Source organism: Cervus elaphus, chromosome 26 (assembly GCF_910594005.1).
Source record: "Cervus elaphus chromosome 26, mCerEla1.1, whole genome shotgun sequence".
NCBI lineage: Eukaryota > Metazoa > Chordata > Mammalia > Artiodactyla > Cervidae > Cervus > Cervus elaphus.
Window position 1 is genome coordinate 41,426,126 of NC_057840.1, and position 14,244 is coordinate 41,440,369.

General features: G+C 47.3%; 1 protein-coding gene across 5 annotated transcripts in view; it reads left to right on the top strand.

Moving 5' to 3' along the window:
- SYTL3 (synaptotagmin like 3) overlaps nt 1–14,244 on the top strand; it is a 91,267-nt gene that overhangs the window by 71,665 nt on the left and 5,358 nt on the right. For all 5 annotated transcript variants that reach the window (XM_043888065.1, XM_043888064.1, XM_043888061.1 and 2 more), the window contains 3 exons: nt 5,425–5,603; nt 10,640–10,742; nt 13,468–13,638. In XM_043888065.1, the coding sequence (XP_043744000.1) occupies nt 5,425–5,603; nt 10,640–10,742; nt 13,468–13,638 (453 nt within the window). The remainder of the gene's footprint in view (nt 1–5,424; nt 5,604–10,639; nt 10,743–13,467; nt 13,639–14,244) is intronic.

Here is a 14,244-nt window from a genome sequence, read left to right on the forward strand (position 1 = left end):
CATCTTTCAATTAAAATGTTGTTGAATAACTTGGGTATCTACACAGATGCTCTTGCATATAAAAAGAAAAACAAGAAAAACATAGAAAAACATAAAAATAAATATATTATAGCCTGTTCATCCAGTAGACCCTGGCAGTGACAATGAACGAACTAAAGCTACACCTAACTGTTTAGATGAATTTTTAAAACTTGATATCAAGAAAGTAAACTACTGGAGAATATGTACACAGTATGATTTAATTGTATAAATTTCAAGATCAGTCAAAATGAATCGATACATTGTTTGGAGGGGATATATACATGTGTAATAAAACCTGACAGAAAACCAAAGATGATAAACAGAAAAACTTGAAACACCCTTGACTCGGGAGCAGGAATAGAGGGAGTCAGATAAGGAAGGGGCCACGGAGTGTTTCCATAGCCCCGCTTTAATCTTTCTTACATTGAGTGGTGAGTATGTGGATGTTTAGTAATTATTTAATTATACCTACCCATTATAGGGACTTCTTAATATATTTCAGGGTAAAAAGGAAAAGAAAAGGAAAGAAAAAAAAAAAGGACATGATCCGCTCAGCTTACAAAGAGTGACCACATCATTTGGTTTCAAAAGCTGAATAAAAAGTGTCAGGGCCCCGGGGGACGTCTGTTTGGCTCCACCGCCGTCTGACTTCCTTGTGGTAATGCTCTCCCCATGCTCTTGGGGAAATCAAGATTTATCTATTTATTTGTTTTAACATAGCTGTGGTTTCAGTTGACTTTCCTTGATTTCTACCTTTGTGAAAATCAAAGGGCATCAGGAGGCCTTGCTTGCGGTTACAGCAGATAACGCGTGACCTTCAGAGAAAGTCACCACAGGCTCCCTGCCCGCTTTAAGAGTTCTCCTTTGCTTTTTGCTGAGTCTTTTCTTTTCACAGCCAGACAGAGCCCCGGGCTCTAATAAAAGTCAGGCTGGGTTCTTAGATGTTATTCTAGGCCAGCACCTTTCCATCAACCCTGTTTACTGCTCAGAGGCTCAACTTTCTTGGAGATCCTGATCTGTCTACAGGGAAAACAGAAGCAGAGAAAGCCCTCCCAGTGGTGAAGCCCTGAGTTATCGCTGAAAGAATGCAGAAGACCAAGGACGAGCCCTACTGGCCTTTCAATTATCTGCGGCTGCACTTTCCCCAACAAGCAGATACGCCGCCGTTGAGTTACTCAGAGACACTGCCGTTAGTCAACCGCCCAAGGAATGAAGAACCCTGGGCCCACTTCCAGCTGCTGCTTCTGATTTGCCCTGTAATTTTTGGGTGGGTCTCAACCTTCTTTGACCTCTGCTTATCTTACACAATGAAGGATGAGCGTTTCTAGAGCTTCCTGGCTGCTCCGTGATTCTGGACACCACGCCGGCTGAGTCAGCTGTTCTGCATGCGCGTCCCTGCCCCCGAGCAGGTGTGCACGTAGTAGGGCGGACCTGAAGCCCAGTGTGCGTGTGAGGGGCCAGGTCCGCCCCGCCGTCTCACCAGCCCCACATACGGCCGTGGGGCCAGCCGTGCTGACGCGTGTCTCTGGGAGAGACAGTCTCCCACGCTCACAACAAGCATGTCATCCCTTCTTCAAGGGGCTTCCCTGGTGGTTCAGCTGGTTCAGAATCCACCTGCAACGCGGGAGACCTGGGTTCGATCCCTGGGTTGGGAAGATCCCCTGGAGAAGGGAAAGGCTACCCACTCCAGGGTTCTGGCCTGGAGAATCCCATGGACTACATAGTCCATGGGGTCGCAAAGAGTCAGACACGACTGAGCGACTTTCACTTCACTCAGAACTTCTCCCTGCTCTTTCTTCTCATGCTTGACAAGTAAACCTCCCTTCCCACTTCTCAAAAAGAAAAAAGAAAAAAAAAAACTAGCCTGGAATTCTCGAATCCTCCTGACAACCAAAATTAACCGGCTCGGGTTTGCACCCACCCAGCTCCCCTTCCTGCCCAGACAGAAGGTGCCCGTTTCCCCAACAGGGCTTGGACTCCACCCTCTCCTGCCCCTTTTAGTTCTTCCATGGGAGGTAACATAGTTTCTTTTCCTTTAGTTTTAAAATTTCTCTTTTTGTCCTGGATTTTCAGAAATTTTATTATGATGTGCCTGCATGTAGGGTTTTGTTTCATTTCACTTAATCTTTTGGTCAAGCTTACGACACGTGGGACTTTGTTCCCAGACCAGGGATCGAACCTGAATCCCCTGCATTGGCAGCGTATAGAATCTTAACCTCTGGACCACCGGGGGCGTCCCCCAGGTAGTTGTATTTTTAAACCCTTTCCCTCTGGAATCTGCAGCTGAGGGATGTGAGTAAAGTCACCCAAGGCCAGGACTTCCAGCTAAGTCGTCTCACTCAAGTCTGCTGCTGCTTCAGGATAAGGCGCACTACCATCACACTCAGTCTTTGCAGACAGAACTTCTCCTTTTCCCCAAGAATTAAAAGGCGGTTATTTATCTGGCTGTGCCAGGTCTTCGTTGCGGCACACGGGCTTTCTGACTGGGGTGTGAGGCTCAGGTTTGGCTGCCCTGCAGCGTGGCAGGTCGGGGAGGGGGTGGTTAGTCCCCTGACCGGGGATTGAACCCATGTCCCCTGCATCATAAGGCGAACCCTTAATCACTGGCCCACCAGGGAAAGTCCTGGAGAGAAACTTTTTAAATCAAAATACTTCACGTGCTTCCTTTATTCTCTTCATAACTGCTTACTGAGGATTTACGACGAGCCAGGCACTAAACGGGTGATGGAGACGAGACGGAGGCAGAAACATGCTGTCTCCAGGTTCCAGTCACCTCGAAGGGATGGACGTGATCTGCAGGGAGACCTGCTTTTGCTCCAGGTCGCAGGCCTGCAGTCTTGGCCCATCTGGTGCTGAGCTCACTCGGGTTTCAGCCCCTGGGAGGACTACTCCACTCCAGGGGCCTCGGTCTCCCAGGAGGAAAGCCCCTGAGTGTCCCAGCTGAATGTCCGGACAGTTACCAAGCCCCTCCTCCTGTGTGGGGAACCTGGACTCCAATTTCTTCTTTCTAACGAGATGGAACTTCTGAAGGCGTTCCTAAGCTGCTCAGCCTCTCAGCGTCATCTTCCACCTCAGCCAGGACTCTGAGGGAAAAGCGGCATCAAGCGTCACTCTCACCCCCACGCGGCTCTCTTTTCTCCTCAAGTTCGACGTGTCCTCACAGGCCCGGACACCTGGGCTGTTCACTATGCCCGGCTCTGGAGCCTCTTGGCCTCCCTGCCCGGGTGCCCACTGACGGACACACGCCTCCAAGGGAAACACACCCAAGACCACAGGCTCACCTCACTGAGCTTCTCTTTAGCATCAGGGACCCTGGCCTCCCAGCTACCCTGGTAGCCTTGGTTAGCCATGTTTGTTTAATTCAGTTTTCTATTTGTTCTACAATCCTAGAGGAAATCAATCCTGAATACTCATTGAAAGGGCTGATGCTGAAGCTGAAGCCCCAGTTCTCTGGCCACCTGATGGGAAAAGCCAACTCATTGGATGAGACTGGTTCGATAGCATCGCTGACTCAGTAGACATGAGTCTGAACAAACGCTGGGAGACAGTGGAGGACAGAGGAGCCTGGCGTGCTGCAGTCCATGAGGTCGCAAAGAGTTTGACACAAGTTGCCCACTGAACAACAACAGCAGCTTGTTCTTGGCAGCAGAGTTGCTGTAGTAAGATCTAGTCTGACGTGGCCTGGGGCGGAGGCCCGCCAGGAATGCCAGGTTAATTATCAGAACTCTTCATCTTCTCTGGAGCAGCTCAGACCTTTAGCCAAGACTCCCTCTCCATCATCGTCCATCTTCACTCTTGTGCCTCCCTCATTTGTGTGGTCTGACCACTCCATGCCTTTCTGAGTGTGTAACGCTTAAAACACATTTCCCATCCCAACAGTTGTGTGGGTGTAGGCAGATAACATGTTTCAGGGCCAGGACCTGGGTGTGGTGAAGTTGGTTGGGTTCTTGGCATGAGTTTAGGTTCGGACTTCTCGGTTTTGTTTTGATCGCTCTCTAGTGAGAGAGACTCAGGCTTTCTTCTTCTTTTTTTTTTTTTCTTTTTCTCCCCCAGGATGTTTTACAGTGTTGAGGAACCCGCTGGGAGAATGGCAATCACGTTGAATTCCCTCTGTCTGTAGAGTCAACCCTGAGACTGGTGGCATGCAAAGGGTGGCAAATACTTGAGCAGATTGAACAGCGATAAGGCATTTTGCTCTTTCTTGTCCTTTTTGTTCTTTTGGTGGTTTTGTTTTTCATTCTGGGGAGCCACGACAATTGAAACACAACTTATCATTGTCTTTGCACATTTTACACTGTTGTTGTTCAGTCGCCAAGTCGTATCCGACTCTTTGCAACCCCATGGACTGCAGCATGCTAGGCCTCCCTGTCTTTCTGTGTCTCCCCGAGTTTGCTCAGTCTCATGCCCATTGAGTCGGTGATGTCATCAAACCACCTCATCCTTTGCCACCCTCTTCTCCTCCTGCTTTCAATCTTTCCCAGCATCAGGGTCTTTTCTAGTGAGTCAGCTCTTCACATCAGATGGCCAAAATATTGAAGCTTCAGTTTCAGCATCAGTCCTTCTGATGAATATTCAGGGTTGATTTTCTTTAGGGTTGACTGGTTTGATCTAATTGCAATCCAGTGGGTTCTCAAGAGTCTTCTCCAGCCTCACAATTCAAAAGCATCAATTCTTCAGCACTCAGCCTTCTTTATGGTCCAACTCTCACGTCCATACATGACTACTGGAAAGACCATAGCCTTGACTATATCTTACATACTCTAGTCCATTTCCTTCTTACCACAGCCCTATGAGAACAGTATTAATTTTTCCATCTAGACTTTGACAGGCTAATGACTAGCAAAACCAGCAGTTGAATCCAGCTCTATCGAATTCCCAATCACTTGGCCCCCAGACTGTGCTGCCCTCCTCAGGGCTATTCGTACCATGGATGTTATCTGCCCTTGTAGATTTATCTTTGCAGAATTGCACAGGAGACAGTTCACATCTTCCCAAGTGGTTTGTGTTCAAGAATGAGATTGGGTAACCTTTATGGCTAGGCAAACAGCTTATCTGGGCAAGACCAGCCCTTCTGAAGATTCCTCATCTCCATGTTGTTTTTGTTGCTCAGTCGCTAAGTCATGTCTGACTCTTTGCAAGCCCATGGACGGTAGCCCTCCAGGCTTCTGTGTCCTTCACTATCTCCTAGAGTTTACTCAGAGTCATGTCCTCATCTCCTTCGGACAGAAAATGTGGCAAGTCATTGTGCAAAGCACAGGATGGCATGTTTATTAACTTAATGTGAGTCAGGATCTGTGCTCTGTGTGAATTTTGATTTATTTGATATCTTGAAACCAGAACTGCAAAAACACACGTTGATTAGCTGTGAAGTAACTTGTTATTATCTGTCGTTCCTGATTGCAGGGAAGTTTAATCAGCATTAACAGCACCTGCACAGAGATGGGCAATTTTGACAACGCTAATGTCACTGGAGAGATAGAATTTGCCATTCGTTACTGCCTCAGAACTCATTCTTTAGAAATATGCATCAGAGCCTGTAAGAACCTTGCCTTTGGGGAGGAAAAGAAGAAAAAGTGCAATCCGTAAGTTTCTTTGTCTAAGTTTTGGCATATGATAATAGATTTATTGATTCTCAAGTTTATATGGAAAAGTAAAAGTCCAAGAATAACCAAGGCAATAGTAAAAACAAAAAGATGTGTTAAGAATTATTATGAAGCTTAGTAATTCAAACAATGCTTCATGGATGCAAGGACAGACAGGAGGTCAAAAGAGCAGAATCAAAAGTCCAGATACAGATCTTAGGATATATGAGAGCATAAATGATCAAGAGGCTACTAATAATCAAGGTGGAAATGATGACATTCAGTAAATGGTGAAATTCAATAAATGTTGAAATTCAGTAAATGGTGCTAGCTGGGAAATTTGATTTTCCATGTAGGAAAAATAAAATTCTGTCCACACAACCCACAAATAGATTAATTTTCTTCCAATTGGTAGATGTGAATTGATATCATTATTTTAACTTGCATCTCCCTGATTAATAACAAAGATGAGCAACTTTATACATGCACCCATCACTTAAGGTACACTCCTCTTCTGTGAACTCCCCATCCATATCTTTTGTCCCATTTTCTATCAAGTTGTCATTTAAAAATTTATTTACAGGGGTTTGGCTTTTTAAAAATCCATTTTCAATACAACTCTCCATTGGTTATACATATCTTACATGTCTTCTCCTAGCTGTTACTTGTTTGCTAACATTGTGATAACTTTTCTTGTAGATAATTTGGTAATGTCTAATTTATTCTTTTTTTCCTTTAAAATGTCTGCCTTTTGAGTTTGTAGGAGAATTCCACCTGAAAATTTTAAATACATTCTTCTCTGTTATCTTCTAATGAAGTTTTTTCAAACTTAGATACTTTCATGTTAGAGCTGGAACTGATTTTCTGTGTATGGTTTAAAGCAAGCCCCACATTTTGGTCTTATTCTTTCCCAACATGGAACATTTTTAGCACACAATTTTTAGTACCAGTTTCTGCTGCTGCTAAGTCGATTCAGTCGTGTCCAACTCTGTGTGACCCCATAGACGGCAGCCCACCAAGCTCCCCCGTTCCTGGGATTCTCCAGGCAAGAATACTGGAGTGGGTTGCCATTTCCTTCTCCAATGCATGAAAGTGAAAAGTGAAAATGAAGTTGCTCAGTCGTGTCCGACTCTTCGCGACCCCATGGACTGCAGCCTACCAGGCTCCTCCGTCCATGGGATTTTCCAGGCAAGAGTACTGGAGTGGGTGCCATTGCCTTCTCCCTTAGTACCAGTTAGGGGGAAAGGAATACTTTGTTGGTCCAATCAAACTCTCCTCTGCTCTGAAACCTTCAGTAGCTCCTCAGTGCATTGCTAAAGCACTCTGACTCTCCATCACAAATCCCTCCTGTCTTTCTAGTCTTAACTTCTATTATTCCTCTATCTGTACCTTCTGCTCGAGGAAAATTGGAATAATCATTGTCCTAAAACTACCCCCTGAAAGAGGAAAGGATAGCTCATTCAAAGGGGAAGAATAAAGCAACAGAAGCTTTCTCTGAAAGAGATCTGATAGTGGGTTTACTCAACAAAGACTTTAAAACAACAGTTTTAAGGATGCTCAAAGAACTAAAGAAAGATGTGGAGAAAATTTTTAAAACATGATGTAAAAACAAAATAGAAATATCAATAAAGAGATAGAAATCCTAAAAAGAAAACAATTCTGGAGCTGTGAAAGCTACAATAATTGAAGTGAAAATTCACTAGAGGAATTCAAAGGTAGGTATGAGCAGGTGAAAGAAAGAATAGGTGAACTTGAAGATAGGATAATGGAATTCCTGAATCTGAGGAACAGAAAGAAAAAAGATTAAGAAAAGCAAACAGAACCTAAAGGACCTCTGGGACACTATGAAGTGAACCAACATAGGCAACATACATACCAGAAGGAGAAGAGAGAAAGCATGGGGCAGAGAGAAAACTTGAAGAAATAATGGCTGAAAACTTCCCCGTTTTGGTGAAAGACATAAGTATAAACATCAAAGAAGCTGTTTGAACTCCAAGGATGATGAACTCAGAGACCCACAGAGACACATTATAAACAAACATTTGAAAGACAGACTCTTGAAAGCAGCAAGAAAGAAGTGAATTGTCAGTACTAGGGACTCCCCGGTTAGAATATCAGCAGATTTCTTATCAGACATTTTCGAGGACAGAAGGCAGTAGGTGCTAAAGAGACAGAGACAGAAAGTGCTAAAAGGAAACAAAACACACAGCAAAACTGTTCTTCAAAAGTGAGGGAGAAATTGCAACATTCTCAGCTAAAGAAAAGGGAGTAAGTTACCCCCTGCCCTGCCAGAAATGCTCAAGATGACCCTAGAAGTGAAATGGAAGGACGCTAGACAGTAACTCAAGACATATGAAAAAATCAAGACCTCAATAATGGCAAAGAGACTGGCAATTACAAAAGGTAGTATAATTGTAAACAGTGGGAGATAATTCTACTTTTGGTTTTTCATATGACTTAGGACACTACTACCTTTTGAAAGATTATGGGTGTCATTTTGGCTTGTCACTCCACACTTGGTCTTTGACATAATTTAAGAGACTAATGCATTTAAAAGAATTATTACTTTCTGTTTTTGGACCCGTGGGCTTCCCAGGCAGCACTAGTGATAAAGAACCTGCCTGCCAGTGCAGGAGACGTAAGAGACCCGGGTTTGATCCCTGGGTCAGGAAGACCCCCTGGAGGAGGAAATGGCAACCCACTCCGGGATTATTGTCTGGAAAATCCCACGGACAGAGGACCCTGGTGGGGTACAGTCTGTAGTGTCGCGAAGAGTCAGGACTGAGGGAGACTTTAGCACACACATGCAGATATAATTTTGTAACATCAGCAAAGGAAAGAGGTGAGGATAGAGCTGAAAAGGAGCAGAGTTCTTATGTTGTTAAGGTTAACATGGTATTAATTCAATTAGTGCTATAACGTTAGGATGTTAAATGCAATCCCGTTAGTAACTACAAAGAAAATAGCTATAGAAAGCCAAAACAAAACAAGCAAGAAAGGAATGTAAATGTTTCACCACAGAATATCAGCTAAACACAGAAGAATACGGAGGGCACACAAGCTATAAGGCAAAAGAAACAGCAAATGACAGATGTATTAATATTTCTTATCAGTCGACACAGGGTTTGCTCTCTGGGTTGGGAAGATCCCCCGGAGGAGGAAATGGCAACCCACTCCAGTATTCTTGCCTGGAAAATCCCATGGACAGAGGAGCCGGGTGGGCTACAGACCAAAGGGGCCACAAAGAGTCAGACACGCCTGAACACACAGGCAAATGCAATTAGTAGTTAATTTAAAGAAAAATGAATTAGACTGTCCAATCAAAAGACAGAAACTGGCAGAATGGATAAAAACAGAGAATGTAACTGTATACCATCTACAAGAGACTCACTCACTTGAGATCCAAAGACACAAATGGAAGAAGAGCTTGCATACAGACGGTAACCAGGAGCGAGCAGGGGTGGCTGTACCATCATCAGACAAACAGGCGTTAAGTCTAAAAAGATTATAAGAGAATAAAAAAGAAAAAGATTACAAGAGATAAAGGACGTTATATATTCGTAAAAGGGTCAGTACAACAAGATGATAAAATGATCCTAAATGTCTGTACATCTAATAACAGACCATCAAGATATAAGAAGCAAAAACTGACAGAATTGAAGAGAGAAATATTGAGTTCATATTGAGTAGTTCAGTTCAGTTGCTCAGTTGTGTCCAACTCTTTGCAACCCCTTGGACTGCAGCACACCAGGCCTCCCTATCCATCACCAACTCCCAGAGTTTACTCAAACTCATGTCTATTGAGTCGGTGATGTCATCCAACCATTTCATCTTCTGTCATCCCCTTCTCCTCCTGCCTCCAATCTTTCCCAGCATCAGGGTCTTTTCTAATGAGTCAGTTCTTCGCATCAGGTGGCCAGAGTATTGGAGTTTCAGCTTCAGCATCAGTCCTTCCAATGAATATTCGTATTGAGTAAGATCTTATAGAAAAACTTAAACTAACTTCTTTGGCTAACCAATAGTTCTACAGTAATAGTTGGACATATCAATACTCCAATCTCAGTAACAGAACATCCAGACAGATGATAAGAAAGGAAATAGAGGACTTAGCTGGATAACATGGGCTTGTCTTTTATTATAATGCTTTATGCTGTACAGATATATTTGATATCTCTGGTTTTCCATGTGCGAGGTCTTGTAATGATCAACGATCTGAGTCAACCAACAGTGAGGTGTTGGTGATGAGCCTTGAGTCCTGCTCCGTAAGAAGCATGACTGAATGCGAGGCAGAGGCCTGAGGCTGGGGTTCCAGTGGGGACCCCGATCGGGGGAGGGTTCCTGCTCCCTGTGGTCTTTGGAGAGCAGGGCTGGTTTCTAACCCGCTGGGACAGGACCTGGGCACGTGGTGTCCCCACCATCAGCGCCACTGCCAGAAGAGCCCGGAAGGACGGCCTCAGGACCTGAGTGGAGGGGTCAGCCTGGGACGGGGCTCCAGGGGGTGGGTGGCCTCCAGACTCAGGGAGAGGGGCTCAGGGGGGCCGGTCCTCAGCCGTCAGGACGCAGCGCCCGAGGCCCCGTGGGACGAGCACGGCATGCGGCATGTGCTTTCCATTTCCATGTTTTTTTCTTGCGGGTTGGGGAGAAGAGGCAGGCGCAGTGAGGACAAGCTGGCATAGGCCTCAGGATCCGGGTGGATGAGAAACCCACCGCCCACCGAGCCCCCAGGAAGCCCCCGCTTCCCAGGGCATCACCAGTGATGAGTGATGGTACGTGATGGGTGATCCAGATCCGAGGACGGGGGCATGAGAGAAGCAGGGGGCTTCACACCCCCAGAAACATACACAGCCAGAGACTGTGTAAGCCGGGGCTGTGCTCCCAGCACTGTCACTGGGGCGGCCGCTAAGCCCTTTCTCTCAACCCCAGATGCAGCGGGAAGCGGTGTTCAAGAAACCACTAACATGCAGTTCTCCTCCTGAACCCTTTGCCCGCCCCACACGCTGGGCTCTCACCACTGGCTGTCTGCGTTTGGCCACCAGGTACGTCAAGACCTATCTGCTGCCTGACAGATCATCCCAGGGAAAACGTAAGACCAGCATCCAGAAGAACACAGTGGAGCCGACCTTTCAGGAGACCTTGAAGGTACTTGCTGGGCAAATGTTGCTGGGCTGAGTGTCCCCATCCCGGGCTGGGCCTCTGGGGCCAGAGTCCAGCCAGTGGTTCCTCCAAACTCTTGAGTCAGTTAAATGTAAGTGCAGACACTGAAATATTCTGGCAAGGCTCTGTCAATCAGTGGCAAGTGGTAGAAAATAAATTTCAGCCTTTGTACAGAAAAAGTGCTGAGTCTGATGGACGGTGCATGGCTTTGGATTAATGATTTGCAAGACAATGGTGAAAAAGAAATGGGCTGCCTCGCAGTTTCTAAAGGAGAAGGAAATGGCAACCCACTCCAGTACTCTTGCCTGGAAAGTCCCATGGACGGAGGAGTCTGGTAGTCCACAGTCCTTGGGGCCGCCAAGAGTCGGACCCGACTAAGTGACTTCAGTTTCTAAAATTGGTCTGTTCTGTTGAATTTCTATGACTGTCAGAGAGGTATCCTCAAACCAGGGGCCCTGTAAATGAAACTGCTGAGTTAATATCTTTGTGAAAGTACTTCTTTGTCATAGTATCTGGCAGGCCCAGGTCTCTCCTTCTTTTATGAAGCTCCAATACTTTGGCCACTTGATGTGAAGAGCTGATTCATTGGAAAAAACCCTGATGCTGGGAAAGATTAAGGGCAGGAGGAGAAGAGGGACAATAGAGGATGAGATGGTTGGATGGCATCACTGAGTCAATGGACCTCAGTTTGACCAAACTCCAGGAAATAGTGAAGGCCAGGGAAGCCTGGCGTGCTGCAGTCCATGGGTTTGCAAGAAGCTGGAGCAACAACTAAAAAAAAAATTCTGGAAGAATTGTTCAGGTTTCCATTTTCTTTGGCGCTAAGAACTGTGACCGGTGGCTTAGGGCAGAGACCAGGGAGGGACCGCCTCCCACTGGGATACAGGGAGGAGAATTTGCAGGTGATGTCTAGTGAGTGTAGAGAGCACACAGGCGTGGGAGGCCTTGAGCTGGAAGGACAGTCCAGACCCACTGAAGGCTCGTCAGCCCAGGGATTCCATGCATCAGGCCTGAGAAGAGAGAGGACTTTGTTTGCCTTCCTTGGCGAGTAGGGGCATTTGTGAACTCCCAGCCAGGGGCCATCTGGGCAGCTGGCACAAGAGTTCTACTCGGGACATGAAAATAGTTCTTGTTTTCTGTGCCCCTGCTGTGACCAAGTGCTTTATGTACCCTCTGAGCCATGTGTTGGCATCCTCACTTAGCAATGGGGAAGTTGAAGCCTAGAGAGTCTTTAAAAGTGCACCCATGACCCAGGATGGACAGGCAGTCCTTCACCAAATTTACATTCATAAGGACTCCCCAAGGAATTGCTTTTAAAAGCAGATTAGAGAAGGAAATGGCAACCCACTCCAGTATTCTTGCCTGGAGAATCCCATGAACAGAGGAGTCTGGTGGGCTACAGTCCATGGGGTCGCAAGAGTCGGACACATGACTTAGCAGCTTTCTTTTCATTTGTGATTCAGTAAGTGTGGATGGGGCCCGAGGTGCTACTGGTCTGGGACACTCCTCCAGAAGCAAATCACTGACCCTGGTCTTCACGTGGCTTTGCTCACGTACCAGAATTTTGAAAAACTCTGTGCTGCATCACACATTGTGAGCTTACACATAAAATTACTTGTCACACGTTTAAGGTCTTTTGTACTGAAGAGAGGCAGACAAATATCTCATATTTTATGAAATGAGACAAAGGTGAGGATTGACTATAGTTTAGGTAAGTATTATGTACTTTGATGAAGTTTTCACTACCTTCGTTAAGGGGCACCCAGAGTCTCAACTCATGTACGGTGTTTTATCTAGTATATTGTGAGTATCTTGGTTATCCTATAAGACTTCCCGGTTACATTGAGAAGAACCGACCTTTATTCTAAATGTAGAACATCCCAACATGGACCCATCTTTAGACTTTCATAGAAATCATACGTAAGATGGAAAGATGGGCCGATGAAGAAGCCGAGCAATCATGAAGTGTGTTGGAAACCAGGATCTCAGACCCCTTAGTTCAGCTCCCCGGAGGTCACAGGAGTAAGATACCGGGTTTCACCGATTTTGAGGAACATGCATGTGAAAGTTGAGGATCTGAAAATCGACCCTCAGTTTTCTAAGCAGAGCACTCCTTGGGGAGACTTCCTGTGCTCCACGGGGTGTGGGTGCTCCCCTGGAAGACCACGCATTGGGGGGCTGGGGAAGGGTGAACCGTGACACTAGATCTGAGTGGCAGTGGCTGTGACCTTAACCCTCGTTCTCTGAGGTCGGTGACGCTGGTGCCCCGTGGAGACTAGCAAGCCAGGGTCTGCCGGCCCAGCCTCAGGGCCTTGCCGGCAATGGAAGTAGGTCTTACTTTGCACTGTGGCCTCAGTCAGCCAAAGGGAGTCGTCCTGTTTTGTCAGGAAAGGGCCACCAGTCAGGGAGGCCCCTGAGAGCAGCAAGGGGTCAAGGAGGGCCGCCCAGTGTGCAGAGGTGCCCCGAGGCTGGCAGACCCGGGGGACCGAAAGCTTTGCTCCCCGAAGCACCTGTCTCTGAAAGGGCACAGATGCTGCGTGGTGGACTGTTGGTCTGGACTGCACTCGCGGGGCTCATAGCCATGAAGAAAATAACCAGATTAATTAAGACTTTAAAGATAGAGTATGGAACGAGGGGCAGTGTGGGAAACAGACTAAAAGTCGTCTGGGAGCTGTGAGGCCAGGCTCACCGTCTCTGCCCGCCTCCGCAGTACCAGGTGGAGCCGGCCCAGCTGGCCAGCCGGCAGCTGCAGGTGTCCGTGTGGCACCTGGGCGTGCTCACCCGGAGGGTGTTTCTTGGAGAAGTGATCGTCCCTCTGGCCACGTGGGACTTCGAAGACAGAGCATCGCAGTCCTTCCGCTGGTATCCGCTCCGAGCCAAGGTGAGCTTGAAGGTCTCCCTGGCGGCTCAGATGGTAAAGAATCTGCCCGCAATGCAGGAGACGCGGGTTCGATCCCTGGGTGGGGAAGATCCCCTGGAGAAGGGCATGGCAACCCACTGCAGTTCTTGCCTGGAGAATCCCATGGACGCAGGAGCCTGGCGGGCTACAGTCCATGGGGTCGCAAAGAGTCAGACACGACTGAGCGACTAACCACAGCCCCCACCCCCAGCCCGAGAACCACACTGACTTGTCAGAGGGATCCCAGAAGAGGATCCCAGAAGATCCCTGGGAGCCAGGGCCCCTGTCTGCCTGTGACCCTGCAGTGGGAGCTTCGGCCCGGCTCCCTGGTTGGGGGGTGGGCTGGGGTCTCACCTGCTCAGCTGTGTTCAGGGTCCCAAATAGCCCCACCCTCAGTGTGGTCCAGACACCAGCACAGATGAGGCTGGGGGTTCAGGCCTGGGTGACAGCCTGGTGGATCCACACGCTTCCCAGATTTCGGGGTCACCTGCTGTCAGCTCAGGAGGCTTGACCTTCTCGAGCTAAAGTCCACACCTGGAGGCAGGCAGGCTGCCGGGCAGGTGGGACTCCATCCCCTCCCAGACCTGC